Source organism: Stegostoma tigrinum, chromosome 9 (genome assembly GCF_030684315.1).
Source record: "Stegostoma tigrinum isolate sSteTig4 chromosome 9, sSteTig4.hap1, whole genome shotgun sequence".
Lineage (NCBI taxonomy): Eukaryota > Metazoa > Chordata > Chondrichthyes > Orectolobiformes > Stegostomatidae > Stegostoma > Stegostoma tigrinum.
Window position 1 is genome coordinate 83,684,920 of NC_081362.1, and position 21,472 is coordinate 83,706,391.

The following is a 21,472-nucleotide window of genomic DNA, read 5'->3' on the forward strand; positions in this document are numbered from 1 at the left end:
GGAACAAAAGAGGAGCAGATGGCAATTTCTGTTTCGTGCAAATGCTAGAGTAGACAAGTTAGACTGACAGGCTTGTTTCTATGCTATAGACCCTTTGTAACTCTAACATTTTATTGTTTACTATTGAGAGTTTTATTTGGAAAGGATATCATATCCAAATCGAAGTTTATCATCTATCTTCAGAGTAATATATGTTTGCTCTGGTATTCGGGCTTCATTAATAAATGTCTGTAAACAAAAGAGAGTCAGAAATTAAAGAAAGATTATTCTATCATTGAACCAAAACTTTAAATTCTATTGCCATCTCCACATTTTCTTTTTATTGTGGTTGTCTTAATCTATTAAATTTTTTGCAAATCTAATGCTTAACTTTCAATTGTTTTATACATATGCATTTTTTGTGTTAAAAAATGCTATAACTAAACCAGATTCAGATTCAAAATAAGACGAAACAAAGGTGGTGTCAAAATCATTGATCAGTAAGTAACAGCTTGTGGCATACCCCATTTAGACTGCCAAGATCCTTTACTTTGTGTTCATCTTCAGAAGAGTTATAGTTGATAACAGCATGCTGTTTGTCCACACTGCGCGACTGTAAAAGAAAACAAATTTCCCACTTTTGTTTCACTCAGAGCAAATAAAAGGACAAGTGAGAAACAATATTGAAAAAGTTCATTCAACTGTTATGTGGCATCTTTTTCTCATTTTGTGTGCTTTTGAAGACTGATCAAGCCTGGACCGAGTCAATATTGCAAAATACTTTATGACGTTAACTATGCAGTTCCTAGTTTAAAATTATCCACATTTGAAATACCACCTTTTGGCAAATCAATGAGAAATATTTGCTAGTGGGTCATCAACTGCTTTTACATCCATTTTGCCCCTTCCCTAGATAATTTCAAAGTTCTCAAAATCTGATTGCAACACTCCCTGGACTTTTCCTTTTGCCCCTCCAACTCAGCATTTCCATTAATGTAAAGTACTTAGAAGATGTCTTCTTGCATGCAATGAATAGTACACAGGACCACCTGCAGGGACCAGGCCACTCATTTCCTCTGAAAGCTAGGGATCTTGGTTCAATATTATATACTTAATATTGAGGAACAAGCATCCCCATGACATGCACAGTGCAACATTGGCTTTGTTTCCGTTGAAGTAACCTTGATTGCCCACAAGCTGTCTGGGAAGATTTTTATCTACTGCACAAAATGGAGGAATTTCACTAGCAATGCAGGAAAACTCAGCAATTCTTCTACCTTGAAGCCTTCAGAGATTAAAAGCTTTTCACTGCCCATGGACTAAAACTGGGGTTTCACATGCATTTGCAATTAGAGAGTTTGACTGTCACTATTGGCTGGTCAAGCTACTCACTTAAAAAGTCTTCAGCAATAACATCAAGCACTGTTCAATCTAGTAGCTAACTATAATAACCTCTCGTTATTTTTTCTGACCATTTTTTGCAGGCTCATTCAGGGCCCCTTTCCTTTGAAAGGAACAATACATCCAACTATTTTGACATGAGTGCCTACAGAGGCAGATATTTAACAGGGTATTTCATAATGTACAGAATAGAAACATTTCAACAAGAAAGAAAAATTCCAAGGGATAGATCATAGTTAGCTAAAGATGGTTAAAAATTGCATCAAACTAAAACAGAAAAAGCATATGATTATGCAAAGACCGAAGCCAAGTCTGGAGAGTAGACAGAATGCAAAGAAAAGCATAAATTACCAAAGTAAATAAAAAAGGGCAAAATTAAGTACAGAAGACAGCTAGCCAGAAACATTGAAGAACAGTAAAGTTCCGAAAACTATTTGGAAGAAAAGAATCAACTGAAAGAACTGACTTGTAGAGAGAGACTGAAGAATTGATAATCGAAAATAACGAATTGGCAGATAAGTTGAACAGATATCTTGTACATCTTTCCTATGGAAGAAGCAACAAAATCAAGAAATTGAAGAAAGTTAGAAAAAATCGCAATCACCAAAGACGTGGTATTGAGTAAATCATTGTAGCTTTGAGTTGAAAAGTACCCAGATCTTGAGGAACCTCATCCTTGGGGCTTAAAGGAAGTGGCTAATGAGACAGTTGATGTACAGATGGAATGCAAGGTGGCAAAGTGAGAGGGTTATGCACTTTGTTAAGAAGATCAGAGGCGCAGATTCTTTTCTAAAAAGAGGGAGGGGTTTTGGAAATTTGAAGCACAAAGGATCTTGGAAGTTCTAGTTCCAGATTCTCTTCAGGTTAACATGAAGCTTCAGTTGGCAGATAGGAATACGAATATGGCGTTAACAGGAGATTCACAAGAATGATCCTGGAAATGAAGGGCTTGTCACACGAGGAGCGGCTGAGGTCTCTGGGTCTGTACTCAATAGGGTTTGGAAGGACGAGGGGGTGAATCTGATGAAAACTCACAGGACAGAGGCCTGGACAGAGTGGGTGTGAGAAAATGTTCTACTAGTAGGAGACACTAGGATCTGAAGGTTTCACTTGGGAACCCTGCAGCCCAGTGGTATTAATGTGGACTTCACAGGCTTCAAAATCCCTCCTCCCCCTACTGCATCCCAAAACCAGCCAAGCTTGTCCCCACCTCGCTAACCTGTCCTTCCTCCCACCTATCCCCTCCTCCTACCCCAAGCCCCTTGACCTGTCCATCCTCCCTGGACTGATCTATCTCCTCCCTACCTCTCCACTTATACTCACCTTTATTGGCTCCATCCCTGCCGCTTTGACTTGTCTGTCTTCTCTCTAGCCGTCTTCTATCCACCGCCCCCTATTTATTTCAGAACCCCCTTCCCCTCCCCCATTTCTGAAGGAGGGTCTAGGCCCAAAACATCAACATTCCTGCTCCTGAAATGCTGCTTGGCCTGCTGTGTTCATCCAGCTCTACACCTTGTTATCTATAATGTTTTGATATCAACTGCTTTCTAAAGTAGCAACTTCTGCAGGCTTAGCGGACTCTGGGTGAAGACATTTCTCCTATCTCATCCCAAAATGGCCCACCCTATCTCTAGAAATGATCCCTGGTTCAGGATCTGAAGGCACAGCCTTAGAGTAAAGGGATCAGGACCTTTTACAACTGAGATCAGGAGCAATTTCTTCAGTCAAAGGGTGGTGAATCTATGGAACTCACTGCTGCAGAAGGCTGCCGAGGCCAAGTCATTAAGTGTATTTCAGACAGAGATAAATATTTCTAGATTGGTAAGGGGATTAAGGGTTATGGGGAAGAAGCAGGAGAATGGGTTGAGAAACGTATCAGCCATGATCAAATGGCAGAGCAGACTTGATAGGAGCAGAATTAAGCTACCTGCTTTAGGTCTTCTGATCTTAGGGTGTTGGCTTTATTTTCCAAAACTTCCCGATTTGGAGATGGACCCATTTACATTGGAGAACAACAAATGTAAATCCTTTATTCAGAAAGTGGAAAACTACAGGTCAGTTAGCTTAACACCTATAATAGTCATACAACAGAGACAGGCGCTTCGGGCAAACCAGTCCGAACCATGCCAAACAATCCCAAACTAAACTAGTTCCACCTGCCTGCTCCTGACTCATATTCCTCCATATATCTTTCCTATTCACGTAGGAGGGAAAATACTATAAGCTATTATTTAAGAAGTTATAGCAGAGCACTTGAATAAGTTCAAAAGTATCCAGGCAAAAGCAAGATGGTTTGTGAAGGGGAAATCATATTTGGCCAATCTTTTAGGAGCTCTTTGAAGTAACATTACCTATGAAAAACAAGAACTATTGGATGCACTGTACTGCAATTTCCAGGTGGCACTTGAGACATCACATCAAAAAGTTATTACAGATAATAAAAACTCATGCTGTAGGCAGTAGTACATTAAGGACTGTCTACAAATTGCTGTAAATTGGATAAGAGTATACATTTAAACAAACAATCAGCTTTACTTGAGAAAGGTAAGGCCAAGATAATTAAGCAATGAAATATAAAATAAAGGGAAGTAGTGTTAAAAATTAAAGAAAGATCTCCAAAGATTCGAGATAAGAACTTTGCATTGCAGCATGCGTTTGGAGTGAAATAAGGTCCCTAGCATATTTAGTTTTCTTTAAAGGAAGTAACTAGCAAGCTTAATTGAAATGTAAGTCATGGCAGCAGAGCTCGCGATGTGATGTTTATCCTGCACTATGTGGGAACTCATGGACATTTTTAGTGTCCTTGCATGCCCAGTTGCAGCTACTGTCTCATCATATTTTTTGGGCTGGAGCTGCAAGTAAATTGACCTTATGTTGAGACTGTTGTGGACAGCATGTACAGTAAGATGGTCACAATACAGGTAAAGACTGAGCAGGTTGAAAGTGAACAGGTGACCACAAGGCCAGGTAAAGGAAGGCTGCAGTAACATTTCTTTTGAGGGGAGGGGCTTGGAAAAATAGTAACACGTGCTGTAACATCTTAGCCACCCACACTATGCCTTGTCATCACATGGGCTGCTACCACACTACCCATTGTCAACTACTAATATTTTGATTTGATTCATTATTGTCACATGTACCTATGTACAGCAAAAAGTTTTGTTCTGTGTGCAGTACAGGCAGATCATACCATTCAAAGTGCACAGGGGTATAGAGCAGGCTGAGGAATACAATGTTATGGCTGCAGAGAAGGTACACAAATAAAGAAGACATTAGATTTGAAATTTGAGAAGTCCACTCAGAAGTCTAAAAAAACAGCAGGAAAGAAACTGTTCTTGAACCAGTCGGTAAGTGTTTAAGCTTTTGTATCTTTTGCCTGATGGAAGGGATTGGAAGCAGATTATAACCAGAGTGGGAGGGGTCTTTGAGGATGTTGGCTGCCTTTCCAAAGCAGCAAGAAGTGTAGATGGAAGGCTGGCTTAAATGATTGACTGGGCCGTGTTTGCAACTTGCTTGTGGTCCTGGCTAGCAAGGCATGATGCATCCAGACAGAATACTTTCTATAAAAGTTGGCAAGTGTCCTTACGGACATGTCAAATTTCTTTGGCCTCCTGAGGAAGTAGAGGCACTGTTGTGCCTTTTTGACCATCACAAGAATGTGGGTGGACCTAGACAGATTGTTGGTGGTTGCCACTCCTAGGAACTGGATACTCTCAATCATCTCAACCTCAGCTCTATTGATATAGACATAAGTGTGCCCTCCACCTTGCTTGTTCAAATCAATGACCAGCTCTTTAGTTTTGTTACGGCACCAAGGACAAACAAAAGACAGAAAAGGTGAGAAGCAAAAATTACAGGCAGATAAAAACATGGGAGGAAAACAAAGGGCCATAATGCAAAAAAAACACTAAGGTGACTAATAAAGTTAAAAAGACAAGTCGAAAGGCTTTGCCTCTGAATCCATGGAATATTTGTAGTAACAAAGATGAATTAGCGACACAAATGGTTATAATACAGTTGCAATTAAAGGGACACTGCTGCAGGGCAATCAAGAATCAGAACAAAATATTAAGGAAATGGGTATTCATTGAGGAAGGACAGATAAAAAGGGAATGGAGGTGGAGTGTGTTGTTAGTAAAGGACAAATCATTGCAATTCTGAGGAAACATACTGACTCAGAAAATCATAATATGAAATCTGTATATTTGAAATGAAGTAAAAATTAAGGGGCAGAAAACATTGTAGAGGGGGCTCTGCTTAGGCCCCCAAACTGTTGTGGAAATGAAAGAGCAGGAATTAAAGAATGAAACATGCACGTACTGAAGGTACAATGGTAATTAGGGTGTCTTTAAATATAAAGCACAGAAAATAAAAATAGGCCTTCCAGCCCTTCAAGCCTGTTCCACTACTCAATATGATCATGGCTGATCATCCAATTCAATATTCTGTTCCTGCTTCCTCCCCATATACTTTCATGTCTTTAGCTCCAAGAGTTATATCCAACTTCTTGAAAACATACAATGTTTTGGTCTCAACCACTTTGTGGCTGAAAATTCCACAGGGTTACCACTCTCTGGGTGAAGCGGTTTCTCACCTCAGTCTTGTATCCTTGCTTCAAGATTTCTGTGTCATTGGGAACATCTTTCTTGTGTTTACCATGTATAGCCTGTTAGAAGTTCACAGATTTAAAGAGATCCCTCTCATTCTTCTAAATTCTAATAAATGTAATCCTAACCAATCCAGTCTCTTCCCACCCCAGTCCTGCCATCTCAGGAATCAGTCCAGTAAATGCTCATTGCGCTCCCTCCAAATCCTTCCTCAGACAAGCAGGCCAAAACTACACGTAACAACCTAGGTACAGTCTCACTAAGGGCCTTACAATTGCGTCAAGACATCCCTGCGTCTTACTTGAATCCTCTTGCTACGAAGGCCAACAGACTATTTGCCTTCTTCACCCCATGCTGCACCTGCATGCTTATTTCTAGTGATTGATATAAAAAGACATCCAGATCTCACTGAATCTTCCATTGTCCAGTCTGTCACCGTTCAGGTAATCACCTGCCATCCTGTTTTTGCTACCAAAATGGATAGTCTCTCATTTCTCCAGATTACAATTCATGTGCCACGCATTTGCCCACTCACTGAATTTGTCCAAATCACACTGAAACATCTCTGCATCCTTGTCACATTTCAACCTCCCACCAGCTTTGTTTCATCTGCAAGCTTGGAGATATGATATTTAGTTCTCCCATCCAAATCACCTCTACATGATATGAATAGCTGGTGTCCAAGTACAGACCCACTAATCAGTCCCTGTCACTTGAAAAAAGATCTGTTTATTCTGGTTGCTTCCTGTCTGCCAACTAACTCTCTACCCATGTCAGTACACAAGCCCTAGAGGCATGCACTTTAATTTTACATGCTAATCTTCTTTATGTAACCCTCGCAAAAGTCTTCTCAAAGTCCAAAAAACCACATCCACTGTTTCCCTTGTACAAGTTACACCTTCAAATAATTCCAGATGTCTAGCTTGATTCCCCTTTTATAAATCCATGCTGACAGATCCGTCGCTGTTTACCAAGACTGGTAAATTAAATCTTTTTTAATCGACTCTAGCATTTCCCTATGACTGATGTCAGGCTAACCAGCCTGTAACTCCTAGCTTTCTTTCTATGTTAAAGAAAAAAATGGAGTTACATTAGCAACTCTCCAATTCATAGGAATTAATCCACAGCCTATAAATAATCTTGAAAGGTGATCACCAAATGCATCCACTATTTCCAGGGGCACTTCAAGGACTCTGCTACTGGGCCCGATCGGCCTATAATCCCATGAATTTACATACTAAATTGGGTTTCCTTCAATTCCCCTCTCACTGGATCTTGTGCTCCCCCAACATTTCTGATATTTCCTTTGTGAAAACAAAACCAATACATATATTTAGTTCAGAGATAATGGGAACTGCAGATGCTGGAGAATCCAAGATAATAAAGCGTGAAGCTGGATGAACACAGCAGGCCAAGCAGCATCTCAGTGCTCCTGAGATGCTGCTTGGCCTGCTGTGTTCATCCAGCTTCACACTTTAACATATATTTAGTTGGTCTGCTATCTCTCGTTTCCCCATGATAACTTACCCCGTTTCTGACCAAACGAGGCCTATATTTGTCTTCACTAGTCCTTTTCTCTTCACATACTGCTTTTATAAAATCAGGGTCAATGGACTCTAAACATAACTCTGATTTCCTCTCCACAGATGCTGCCAGACCTGCTGAGTTTCTTCAGCACATTTTGTTCAGGTCTCCATCATCCACAGTTGTTTGGTTTATACTAATATTTAAGGGACATGTGCATGAGTTAAAATAATTATTCATTCTGATCTGGCAGAAAAATCAGAAGAGTCGCAAACATGGCTTACAAAAGAAATTATTAGATCCAAAAAGAAGACACAAATTTGCCAGATAAGGCAGCAAGTCTGAGGACTGGGAAACATAATAAGAAACAAAGAAACAACAAAAGAATGGAAGATATACTTTGGTTCTGTCTAAAAGATGGCACAAATAACCTCCCAAAAAGGTTAGGGAACAAAGAGTCTAGTGAGAGGGTGAATGGCTGATTCCTGCTCCCGATTTGTATGTATGATCCCAAGGTGGTGTTCGGCATCCAGTTCTTATTCCTCCGTAAAACTTTAATTCCCAAAACTAAGGCTATTTTCAAAGACCTGAACGTAAGAAAATGCTAGTATTAAATACTGTCTTTGTAAAAATCTGAAGGATTTCTATACCACTATTGAGACAAAATCACCTACAATTTCCCAAGTTACACGTTGCTCCAGGCTGTGATTAACCTAATTACAATCAGTGCAAGCCCAGTCAGTTCCATTCAGATAGCAAAATTATCTGTTTACCAGTGTTGCACTTCATGACTGACCAGCTTTCATTGACACTTTTAGCTCTGGTAGGCTACTGACCTCAGACAAAGTAGGACTTCTGTGGCAAGATTCTTGATTCAACAAGAAGCTTGCCAGACAGTACTTAAGCACCTAACTGATGCTTGATTCAGCAAATTCTCTCACTGGTAGGATACAGCGTTAAGTTCTTTGAAGGTGCCGGTCCCAACACTTTGCGCACACAGCACTAAATCCTGGCCCGGCTATTTTGCAGTACTCATTATATGCTGTGCATGTCAGAAACGAAAACCCAAAATGCAAAGCAATATTTTCTTTTCAATTCTGGAAGCAATTATTTAATTGCATATTTTACTTCAGTAGATAATGAAACATTCATTAGTAAAGCTGATTAAGTACAATCTTAATTGCAATTTGGAAAAGGCTTTTGAAAGGACAACCCAATAAAGAGGGACTAATTCTGGTCTTCCTGCTATAAGAAAACAGTCATGAAATTTGAAAGGGCTCAACAAAAATTTACAAGGATGTTGCCAGGGTCGGACAGTTTGAGCTATAGGGAGAGACTGAACGGGCCAGGGCTATTTCCCTTGGTGCATCAGATGCTGAGGGGTGACCTTAAAGGTTTATAAAATCATGAGTGGCTTGGATAGGGTGACTAGCCAGGGTCTTTATCCTGGGATGGGGAGTCCAAAACAAGAGGACATAGGTTTTCAGACAAGAGAAGAAAGATTTAAAAAGGGACCTAAAAGAGACAACTTTTTCATGCAGAGGGTGGCGCATGTACAGAACGAGCTGCCAGAGGAAGTGGTGCAGGCCAATAGGATTACTATATTCAAAAGGCATCTCAATGGGTATACGAATAGGCCGGGTTCAGAGGAATATGGGCCAAATGCTGACAAACGGGACTAGATTAATTTAGGGTATCTAGTCGGCAGGGTCAAATTGAACTGAAGGGTCTGTTTCCTTGTTATGCAACTGACCGTATGAAAACGGTGTGCTGATTAAGGATGGCCAAAGTGTCTTCTCCATACTGCTGAATCATGCCTCCAAAATGAATCCAAAGAATAGTGCAACTAGCATCTGTGCAACTTCACTTTGCTGACAGTGAGATTATACAACTACAAATGAAAAATCCCAGGAATTCCAAAATACAAGGAGTCTGCAAAAGGATACGTAAAGTGTCCTCAGAGTTGCATTCTTGAAAAATCAAAACTGTGTGAAAAGACTAAGTGAAGCATTGCTTGCCATAGGAATCAATGTTAAGAATGGAGTTAACTTTCACAGGGTCTTCCTTCATAGAGAAGAAAATTAAGAAATTACATCAGTCCCCTCCAAGGCAAAATATTGTACCAACTGCTCTTTAAATGGATAATTTATACATTAGTAAATAAAGATTAAATAAAAAAAGCTAAAAATGTATAATACTGATTGATTGACCAGGTTCCACCTAATAGCTAAAATAAAAGCAGAAAATGCTAGAGAACTCAGCAGATCTGGCATGAAAGAGATAATATTTCAGGTCTAAAGACTTTTCTTTGGAATGGAAGATACCAAAACAGATCACAAAGAATCATCAACACCAAAACAAAATGAAGATAAGGTCAACCTTAAATGAGGACTACTTGTCCATAGGTTAAGCGATTGACAAAAAATGTGGTAGGTAGAGTATAACGGGGTAAACTTGTGATTAGGAAAGCAAATTGAGTATTGTCATTTATTGCAAGGAGGAGAAGAGAATATAGAAGCAGGGATGTTCTGCCACAATTGTGAAAAGACCACATCTAGAATGTTGTATATGATTTTGGCTTTCTTACATGACATTTCATTAGCATTAGCAGTTCACAGGAAGTTTGTTAGACTGACTTCTGGTTTGACAGCATCTTACAAGAACGAGTCAGGTTAGGCCTGAACTGAAAGTAGTTTAGGAGAATGCGAGGCTAGCTTATTGAAGCATAAAATATCTTGGGTAACATGATAGATTGGATGCTCAAAGAAGGGTTTCTCTTCTGTAGAAGAGTCTAAAATTAAGGGAAACTTAAAGGGTAAAGGGTCTTCTATCTAAAATAGAGATGGTGAGAAGTATTTTAAACACAGAGGATTGAGAATCTGTGAAACTCTCCTCAGAGAAGGGTGGCGGCACAGTGAATATTTCTAATATGGAAAAAAATTACAATGGAATCAAAAGATATTGGGACAGGCAAGACAGTGAGATTTAAACTACAATCTCTCAGATTAGGCCAAAGGGCCCAAATGGCATAATCCTGCTTCTTGATGGATCATAATTGGGAAAGTACAATCTGTTTAGTGGTCAGAGACACAAACATTTGGAAAGATTGACTCCTTATTCAAGTCTGTGATTAACACAGCTTACTTTCAGTACAGAAACATTTGCCAAATACGAGGGCCTTCAGACAAGCTCTTTAAACGAAAAACAATTGGCCCAAAAGGAGAGAAGTGAAGTGAGGCATACTTGAACATCCTGATTTTAGCCTAACAGCTTGCCACAGGTTCAAATGCAGTCACATCATTAATGGCGATAAATGTCTCGGCATTTGTTCCCACTGAGAAAGGAAATCCAGGCCAATAATTATACTTAAAAGATTCAGCAGAAAATATTAATAGATCTGAACTCACTACAGTAAGCTTTTTTGGACACAGAACCCATCCAGTCCCCACCTATCCTATGAACAGCATCCCACTCAGACCTCCACTGCCACTCTATCCCTCTAATTCCCACAGCTAATCCATCTAGCCTGCACATCTCTGGACACTACGGGCAACTTAGCCTAGTCAATCTAACTTACTGGCACACCTTTGCACTCTGGGAGAAAACCCATGCAGACAGGCAGTCACCCAAGAGGAGAATCAAACCTGGGTCCCCAGCATTGCAAGGCAGCAGTGCTAACCACTGAGCCACCGAATCATCCACACATCCATGTATGGTATTCACATACACAGATTCAAAGCCAGCTAAGTATACAGGTTTCAGTTATCTTGGGTACAAAGCTGCAAAAGTTGGATTTCTAGAAGAACAGCAACAATTTCGGAAGTTCAAATAACATTCCATCCAGTTTGTCATAGGAAAAGCTCAACATTTTAGGTAAATCACACAACCCCATACAACGCTAAAAGGCAATCACGTTTTCACTATATCCTATTAACACCCATTAGAATTTCTCTCTCTTTTGGCAAACAATGTACAGTACAAAGATCTTGCAAACACATATAAAGTCACTTAAATTAGATGGACAGGATAATTTGAATATGCTTAACTGTATTCTAGTTCCTTACTTTGAATTACTGAAGAAAAACAAATGGATTAAAAAGAAATTGTACTTTATTTACAACACAGGATCGCAGTAAAGATTAACCAGAACGTGGAAAGAAGATCAAAGACCTTTTTATAGTCTGAGCACCCTGATATCAGAAATTTTCTTTAAGCCATTATTCATTTCAACCCTCTGTCAACTATACCTTAACAAGTAAGACATATCACTGAGCAGACCAAAATCATTTTTCACCTCAAGCAGAACCAAACACTTCCAGGTCAGGTATAGATCTCAGTCACACTGAGAAGCATTACTTAATTTAAGAAATGCACAAACAAAGGCATTGCATACTGAACCACTGCAACACAATCCAAACTTTGTTAACGTTTAGAAGAGTGAGGGGGAGTCTCAAAGAAATTCACGCAGCACTAGACTGGTAAACTCTATTAACAAAAGATTTTTTCCAACGTTTGGGAGTCCTGAACCAGGGGTCATGTTTAAAGATAGGGTAAGCCATTTTGGGCTGAGATGAGGAGAAATTTCTTCACCCAGAGTGTGCTAAGCCTATGGAAATCACTCCTTCAGAAAGCAGTTGATATCAAAACATTATAGATAACAAGCTGTTGAACACAGCAGGCCAAGCAGCAGGAAAGCTGACATTTCGGGCCTAGACCCTTCTTCAGAAATTTTCTGAAGGGTTAGGCCAGAAACGTCAGCTTTCCTGCTCCTCTGATGCTACTTGGCCTGCTGTGTTTATCCAGCTCTACACCTTGTTATCTCAGATTCTCCAGCATCTGCAGTTCATACCATTGCTGATATCAAAACGTTGAAGGTTTTCAAGGAATTAGATACAGTTCTTAGGGTGTGAAAAGAAAAACAAACAGTATAGGCAATAGGAGGGACAGAAAGAAATATAGACAGTATACACTGACCAGTAATCACTAAGTATACACTTATGGCCAGACGATGTACCTTTGGCCAGAAAATGTGAAAATACTATGATTGGATAATATAGTCAGGTGTGCTAACCAGGAATGCAGATGGCGAGAACAGGGTTGGACAGATATGAATGAGCAATGTGTAACCTTTTATGCAGATAAAAATTCCCAATCAAACTGTTGATTGGAAGCTTGTTATCTGAAACAATGGTGTAAAACTTTAGGTCTTGTAATAAAGATTTAAGCTGTACACCATTTTTTCAAGTGTATGTTTCCCATGTGATCATGAATAAATATTTAAAAAGAAAACCTGAGTCTCATCAGGTCCCAGAGGAAATAAAAGGTTAAACTCATCCTTTCAGGCTAATGGAATCAAAGGATACGGGGAGAAAGTGTGAACAGGCTGCAGAGTCAGATGAGGGATCATGGTCATATTGAATGGCAGAGCAGGTTCGCTCTTATTTTCCATGTTTCCATTAATTTTCCTTATGGCCTTTGAATGAGACTGTCAATATAATACAAAATTAGGATCAGAATTTGACTATAGGTCTGTGTCCACAAACTGGGCTGGGAACAAATACTTTTTATTTAAAATCCTTTAGTGAGAGTACAAGAGAAGATATATATCTCAACTATGCATTTAACATTAATCTAGGGCAATTGATGTGAGATCAAGGATTCTACCTAATCCCTCCTCAAACACCTTCATGGCAGGCCAGGTTTTCTACTCATAATTCATTTTAAACTTAAGAGTTTCAAGTTCACATTGCTGCTAAAGAAAGAAAAGTAATACAAAAAGTAGTCTAAGTGCTGACTTACACTGTACTAAAGTATTGTGATAATTTTTATCTAAAGAAATGATTCTATTTCACTAAAAAGTGGCACACAACTTTAGGAAACAAACTCCAATCCTAAAAGAAAGACTTTTATATTCTTCCTACTCACTCGTATCTGCAGGACTTTGCACACTTTGGCCATCTGGAAAAAATTTAAACATGAAGTTATCCAAAATAAAAATGCATAAAGAAGAGGGGAAAATAAAAACAAAGCTTTGAATTGCTGGAAAACACCTGGGAATTAACTCTCTTGGTAAACAATAGAAACAGAAATGAACAGAAATGCATGGCATACATGAAGATGGTAATGGATCCATGTTCAAAATAAAAAAAATTACCCCACTAGGCCAATTAAATTTGAAGTGAAGAAGTTGGATTTCAGACTAATATGAGATGTGGCAGTAATGAAGAATTCTATTTTGGAAATAATTCAAATCTGCTGCTTCCGTCTTCCAAGCTGAACATATACAGAGAGGAAATATATTCGGAGTCAAATTGATGTCTATAGAGTTTCGATTTTCTAACTGACTCATAATACTCCAGTGTAAACAACAAATTATTTTCATAAATGCCTTCAAAGAGATTCAAGTATAAGGTAAATTAGTTAAGCCGACTTATCACACTGGTAATTTGATTTTGTTGTGTACAGCTGTGTCAAAAGTTTTAAGATCATTTGAACAGAGCTTTAGATGTACATTGCTTAAGCCAGTTACCTGTAACATCAATTCACAATCATCACGGCCAACAAAGATCATCTCACGTGGCAGCCGGTGGCGTGTGCCTCTGCTGCTCACCAAAAACCAGGATGTTAAGCTCATTTCTGCAGTTACTAAATGTTGTTTCAAGACCACGTCATCCTGTGGAGAGAAAAAGACAGTTTTAGGGGTTGACTTGTGCTTCAAGTGCTACTAGAAGAATACTATGCATCCCTCTATAAATGTCGGTGGATTCTGCGTGCTGATTAAAGCCAGATGTCGTAAGTCATCACAGGAAATGACAGAGAACGTTGGATTTGAACAGGCTGGAAATTTATACATAAGCCACCACTTGATGCAGCTGCCTGGTACTTGCAGCATCTGAAAATTAACAGCCATTGATTAAAATAACAAAAGCAACCAAATGTACATTTTCTTTTTAAATACCGCTCTGACTTACTACGAACTTGTATCTTACACACACACGAATTCTTCCCACATAACATCAAGAGTCATTTGTAAACTGACTATGTGCATCACAACAGATGCATTACTTTCAGTCACTCAAACAGTGGCTTTATTGTTTACCATTTGTAAACGTGGTGTATGATACAGAAATCATTTGGAGTCTGTGAATACATCATTGCTGCACAGAAGACTACCTCAGAGGGAGTTGATTTACTGTTCTGTGGAAAAGTAGAAATGCTAAGTACAATTGGGATTAGGAAGGGAGGCAATGGTCTAGTGGTATTATCACTGGACTGTTAATTCAGAGACCCAGATAACGTTCTGGGGGCCCGGGTTCAAATCCAGCCATGGCAGATGATGGAATCTGAATTCAATAAATAACTGGAATTAAGAACCTAATGATGAGCATGAATCCATTGTCAAATGTCGGGAAAAACCCATCTGGTTCACTAATGTTCTTTAGGGAAGGAAACTGCCACCCTCACCTGGTCTGGCTTACATGTGACTCCAGGCCCACAGCAATGTGGCTGACTCTCAACTGCCCTCTGGGCATTTAGGGTTGGGCAAGAAAAGCTGCCTAGCCAGCGATGCCCTCATCCCAAAAATGAATAAAGTTCCAGCAAAATAAAACAGCAAGGACAGTTACTATGATTGTTAAATTAACAGACAGTTAGCAGAAAAACAATTTTCAAATCTAGAATCAGAGGCATGTCTCAACACCTAAAACAAGTAATCTTTAACTGCCCAGCAGATACTCTTTTACACCGTACTGGAAGGAAAATTCTAAGGCCCAGATCCCACAATTGAATTGTGATTCTTCAAATTTCCCCAGTTGCCAAATTGGACTTTTTCTGCTATGCACTGACTTAATGAAATTGAATTAGAAAGATATGGGGCAGAATTTTTTATGTGGGTACAGAAATGCATTTTGAACATGCAAATGGTCACACTTTTTTCTTTGGAATCTGATTTTTCTCCACATTGCTGGCTCCTGATACCATGACAGTGTGTCCTGGCTTTTTCGTAGATGCAGAGTCACTAATTAGCAAAATGTAAACCTCCTTCTCCTAACAACAGGTTTTCTATTTTAAATCATTCACATCATTTTCATTGCTGGTGCAGGATTTGGGAAGACCAGTTGAAAGCACACTAGATTGGAGTGCTGGAGAAGAAAATGGAAATTGGTGATAATTCTGGAACATTCTAAAAAAGGTATGCATAAGGTATTCCTCACACCTTTAAATGCATTATGTACTATTTTGTAACATGGATGCGTTTATAATGCACACATGCACCATACAGATCTGTCCTTTAAAGGTAACGTAATCCTTACATTGCCATGTATTACTGTCTTATTTCAAATGGAGTAGGCAACACAATGCACTGGAATGTATTACAAAATGTTGTGACGCTAAGTTATTATCTTTTCTACTATGGCTTGAATGGCTCTGGTTGAATTAAAAATGGCTCTAGCACATGTTAAAAAAAAAATCAAACTGCCTGCTTTCTTACACGGATTGACAGGATTCTGCTTTGAAATTCAGCTGAAACCTGCTGTTCTTTCCCTCTCAGAGGGGTGTGACCTCTTTGGACAGCTGTGGCTATTATCAATGCTTCACTGCATTTCAAGTGCTAATGAGTTCCATTCAACTGAGAATGAACGACAGTGTTTCATGAAACTGTAATAACAGATTGCTCTTTAAAATGGTTCTGTGTTTGATGACACAAAACATATAATATTGTAATTATTGCTGTTAGTTTCCCCAAATGGCAAAGTGCATTTTTTAAAGAATCAATGACAAAATAGCTTTACTACAATGGTGACAGATTACTTTTCCCCTCCACGGAATGCAAAATATTTTCCATTGGTAATGGGTGACACTTGAGGACCGTACACCATGTATTCTAGCTAACTGGCTATGGAAGAAATATCTGGCAGGGGGTGCAGTCAAAAGGGCAAGGGTGAATTCTGTCTACATGACATTTTAAAAAAAAATTTCACATAAGCAATAAGTTATTTTTAAATTCTATTGTTACATTTATTTTGACCTTGAAATTGTGACTAGGCAATATGATAACTTACTGTGTTCTGAAACTGCTGCCATAAACTTAGTCGTAATGTCTTTCACCAAGTTCAAGAAATGAAGTAATCCAAGACCACAGCTCTACAGTTCAGATCATGGACAATTTTTTAAAATGAATGACTTCCCTTAGAATTTCATTTCCTCTTAATGTCTAAGCACAAACGACAGCCTTTTCTCTATGGTTTAAAAGCAATCTAATCCACAAAAAATTGCATCAGCTGAATGCTATGTCAAAATCTTTAGTTGTTTTTGGAATAAAAGTTATTTTCCTTTTCTAACTACAGGACAGCAATTCTATCCTGACGTCGTTGTTCAGTCTTAAAAGATATACTTCTTGGAGGCTTGTGGCTAATTTACTATATGTTGAGAACCTCAATAAGCCTGTACTCTAATATTGATTTTATACAATGAAATTATATTGTCTCTTTGGGGTACAGCTGTTTCAAAATAATAAAACCAATGCTAGAAGTCAGCAGAATTAATTTTCTCTCCCACAACTTAAATTGATGGAATCAGAGTAAGCTTAGAAAAACATGAGCAACAATATCTTTGGGTAAAATTTCACAGTAGCTGAATGATGCAAGGTCTTGCAACTCGCCTGCATTATGGTTTCTTCTCACTTGTATCTGGTCTGAAATTAAGACTATGCACTTCTCCAAGGCTCTGGAGCTAGTGGGTGTTACATTCAGACCAAAAAATGCTTTGTCAGGATACTGACTAGTCCAAATATTGGAAGTACGCCAATGTTTATCAGATTAATAATCAAATAGAAAGGTTGTGAAAGAAAATAACAAGGCATCAGTGGCTACTCTTTGACATCAGTAAGCAATTTCAAATCATATCGACAGGGCCCTTTCTACAATTTAGATGACTTGCCATCTCAATCAAATAGTTCATGAAAAACTAATCCTTGCTGCCTTAAAAAAAAACTTCGCAGGGAACAATTTCAAGTAGTTAGCATAATCATATATAATTTTTCTTTGCTTACGCTTAGTTCACAAATGAAATTAAATTCCAAATCTTCTCCAGTGTTGTTTCACCCAAAAATGCAGCTTTTTAGAAGATCTCACTTCTATAAAGAAATCATTTCCCTAATGGGACAACACCTAATGAATTCTCTCTCATGACGGCTACAAGAGTTCAGGTTTAAATGGGAAATATTACTATGAAGGACTGTACTGACGGATATCCTTCATATCCTATGAAGGATAAAGTATTGACTTCTTGAATGTCATTCAAAAGAAAGCTCATCGTTGGCATCTTTAAATTGAAAATTTAGTGTTCAAATAGAAGAAAAATGAACATATTAAAACAGCAAGTCGTTAGTGGTCAGAATTTAAAGTATGGTTAAAACATGATATCGCTTCTCCAAAGTACACAATGCATGAATTCATACAAAAAAGAAAAAATAAAACACAACTCTATTTTAAGGAAAAGATGATCTGATGAAGAAAGATACTCCTGAAGCTTACTTCACATCTAAATAACCTTTTCAACTTTATAAATAGACCAAACACAGTTTTTAAAAGAAGAGGAACACACTTTGTTTTTCAGTTAAAAGGGATGCAAACAATGTTGTTCAGTTAGTAGCTAAAACAAACTCGACCTATTTCTGGGACAGCAAAGTGTACCAGCTAGATGACCTCAGCAGGCCAAGCATCATCAGCAGAGCAGAAAAGCTGATGTTTCGGGTCTGGACCCTTCTTCAGAAATGGCGGAGGGGAAAGGGATTCTGAAATAAATAGGGAGACTGGGGGAGGCAGATAGAAGATGGATAGAGGAGAAGATAGGTGGAGAGGAGACAGACAGGTCAAGGTGGTGGGATTGAAGCCAGTAAAGGTGAGTGTAGATGGGGAGTTAGGCAGGGGATAGGTCGGTTCAGGGAGGACAGACAGTTCAGGGGGTGGGATGAGGCTAGTAGGTAGGAGGTGGGGTGGGGCTTGAGGTGGGAGGACAGGTTAGGGAAGCGGGTACAAGCTGGGCTAGTTTTGGGATGCGGTCGGGGCAGGGGAGATTTTGAAGCTTGTGAAGTCCACATTGACACCATTGGGCTGCAGGGTTCCCAAGCAAAATAGGAGATGCTGTTCCTGCAAACTTCAGGTGGCATCATTGTGGCACTGCAGGAGGCCCAGGATGGACATGTCGTCCGAGAAGTGGGAAGGGGAGTTGAAACGGTTCACGACTGGGAGGTGCAGTTGTTTGGTGTGAACTGAGCGTAGGTGTTCCACAAAAGCAGTCCCCAAGCCTCTGTTTGGTTTCCACAATGTGGAGGCCGCCACAACGGGAACGGCAAATACAGTATACCACATTAGGAGGTGTGCAGGTGAACATCTGTTTGATATGGAAGGTGTTCTTTGGACTGGGGATGGGGGTGAGGGGGGAGGTGTAGCACTTCCTGCAAGTGCAAGAAAAAGTGCCGGGTGTGGTGGGGCTGGAGGGGAGTGTGGAGCAGTCAAGTGAGTCCCGGAAAGAGTGGTCCCTCCGGAAAGCAGTTAAGGGTGGGGAGGGAGAAATGTCTTTTGTAGTGGAGTCGGATTGCAGATGGTGGAAGTGTCAGAGGATGATGCATTGGATCCAGAGGTTGGTGGGAAGTGGTGTGTGAGAATGAAGGGGATTTTATTTTGGTTATAATGTGGGGAGGGGGTGTAGGGGATAAGTTGCAGCAAATGCGAGACACACGGTCGAGGGCATTTTCGACCACTGTGGAGGGGAAGTTGCAGTTCTTGAAAAACAAGGACATCTGGGGTGTCCAGGAGTGGAATGCCTCATCTTGGGAGCAGTTGCGGCGAGGCGAAGGGTTTGGGAATAGGGGCTGGCCTTTTTGTAGGAAGGTGGGTGAGAGGAGGTGTACTCTAGGTAGCTGTGAGAGTCGGTAGGCTTGAAATGGTTATTGGTTTCCAGGTGGTTGCCAGAGATGGAAACAGAGGGGTCCAGAAAGGGGAGAGAGGTGTTGGAGATGGTCCAGATGAACTTAGGCTTGGGTGGAAGGTGTTAGTGAAGTAGATGAACTGTTCGAGCGCCTCGTGGGAGCACGTGGCAGCGCCAATACAGTCATTGATGTAATGGAGGAAGAGGTGGGGCCTAGGGCCAGTGTAGCTTTGGAAGAGGGATTGTTCCACGTATCCTACAAAGAGACAGGCATTGCTTGGGCTCATGCAGGTACCCCTGGCCACCCCCTTTGTCTGGAGGAAGTGGGAGGAATGGAAGGAGAAGTTGTTAAGGGTGACGACGTGTTCTCGATTTTGTTAAGGATGTTTGCAGTGAAGTGGTTTAGTTCGAATGCCTCTGGAGTCCCAGGCACAAGAAATGCACTTTTCCACTTCACAATGTAACTCATGCATTGTCCAACAGGAATTATCAACATATATCCTTCTCAAATGCAGTAAGCAGGATCCAAGAGTCATAATACAAACAGAAATGGGGAAGTCTGATTCTGATCCACTAAAGCCATTGATCCAGAAGGTATTTATACTGCCTCACAAAGTACCCAAACAATGTTAAAGATTTCCTGAATCTACGTAGGTATAAATAACAATTCCCTGGTGTTAAGTTTTAAACAACCAAACAGGAACAGGGGAAAACATACAAGGTCAATTCAGAGACGTACATGCAAAAATAACTGATTCAGTTAAGCAAGAGCAACTTGGATTGATATGACACCATTAGTGCCATTAAGGATCTCAATGCCTGAGAGGTAAGCAACACACTGAGCCACGGAAGTGGATAATAGGTCATGTGACCAAACATTTAGTCAAGAATAAAGATTATAAGAAACATCTTAAAAGTACAACAGAGGGACAGGAAAGATCTGGGGAGGAAATACCAGAGGATACGGCACAATAGCTTAATTGAATCAGTTATTTTTGCAGCTCATTTAAAAATCTAACAATAACTTAAACTAAAGAAAATTACAACAGGGTTAATTTGAAACAAGCCAATTTCAATAAGATAAAGAAAAATGACCCCTGCCATCCTGAAAATGACCCCATTATTTCCACTGGCTCTCATTTGTCTAACTTGTTCATAACCTTCTTAAAAGAATTCTAACAGATTTAGCAGGCATAATCTCCCCATGACGAAGTCATGCTGACTCAGTCCTATTTTTCTATGCACTTCCAAGTTCTCTGCAATCTCATTCTTAATAACGGACTCTTAAATTCTTACCAATGGCTGAGGACAGGCTAAGCAGCCTACAGTTTCCTGTACTCTACCACTCTCCCTTCTTAAACTGGGTTTTACGTTAGTCATTTTCTAGTCCTCTGGGAGTCTCCCTGACTTCAATAATTCTTGAAATATTAACAATACCCCTGCAATCTACTCGGTTATCACCTTCAGAACTCTGTGGTATCGTCTACCTGGTCCAGGTGGTTTATCCACCTTTAGACCTTTCAGCTTCCCCAGCACCTTCTCCTTGGTGATAGCCACGAGACTCACCTCTGTCAAAGTTCTGGTATGGGCTGATGTCTTCCACTGTGAAAACTGATGCAAAGTACATATTCAGTTCCTCCATCATTTCTTTGTACCCCATTACTACTTCTCCAGCTTAATTTTCCATCAGTCCATTCTTGTCTCTTTCTTACCTTTTAGACATGTAAAAAAAACTCAAAATATTCTTTTCAACTACTAGCTGGCTTACCTTCACACTTAATCTTCTGCCCAGTGATTGCTCTTCTAGTAATCCTGTGCTGGTTTTTACAGTCTTCCCAATAATCTTGATCACATTGTATGCTTTCTCTTTTACTATTACGCCATACCAGACCTCCCTCTTCAGCTACGCTTACTTCATGTTCTCAGAGTCAGAGTCATATAGCATGGAAACAGACCCTTCAGTCAAGACAATCTATACTGAACGTGATTCCAAACTAAATTAGCTCCGTCTGCCTGTTCCTGGCCCATAT

The 21,472-nt window shown here is 39.7% G+C and overlaps 1 protein-coding gene across 15 annotated transcripts in view; it reads right to left on the reverse strand.

The window, feature by feature from the left end:
* Positions 1-21,472, reverse strand: part of cep170aa (centrosomal protein 170Aa) — a 126,040-nt gene that overhangs the window by 79,007 nt on the left and 25,561 nt on the right. For 9 of the 15 annotated variants that reach the window (XM_059648705.1, XM_059648706.1, XM_059648707.1 and 6 more), the window contains exons 2-5: positions 14,041-14,184; positions 13,437-13,469; positions 503-592; positions 147-228 (exon numbers count right to left, since the gene is read on the reverse strand). In XM_059648705.1, coding sequence (XP_059504688.1) covers positions 147-228; positions 503-592; positions 13,437-13,469; positions 14,041-14,145 — 310 coding nt within the window. In that variant the 5' untranslated portion in view covers positions 14,146-14,184. The remainder of the gene's footprint in view (positions 1-146; positions 229-502; positions 593-13,436; positions 13,470-14,040; positions 14,185-21,472) is intronic. The other 6 variants (XM_059648708.1, XM_059648710.1, XM_059648711.1 and 3 more) reach the window with 1 other exon arrangement.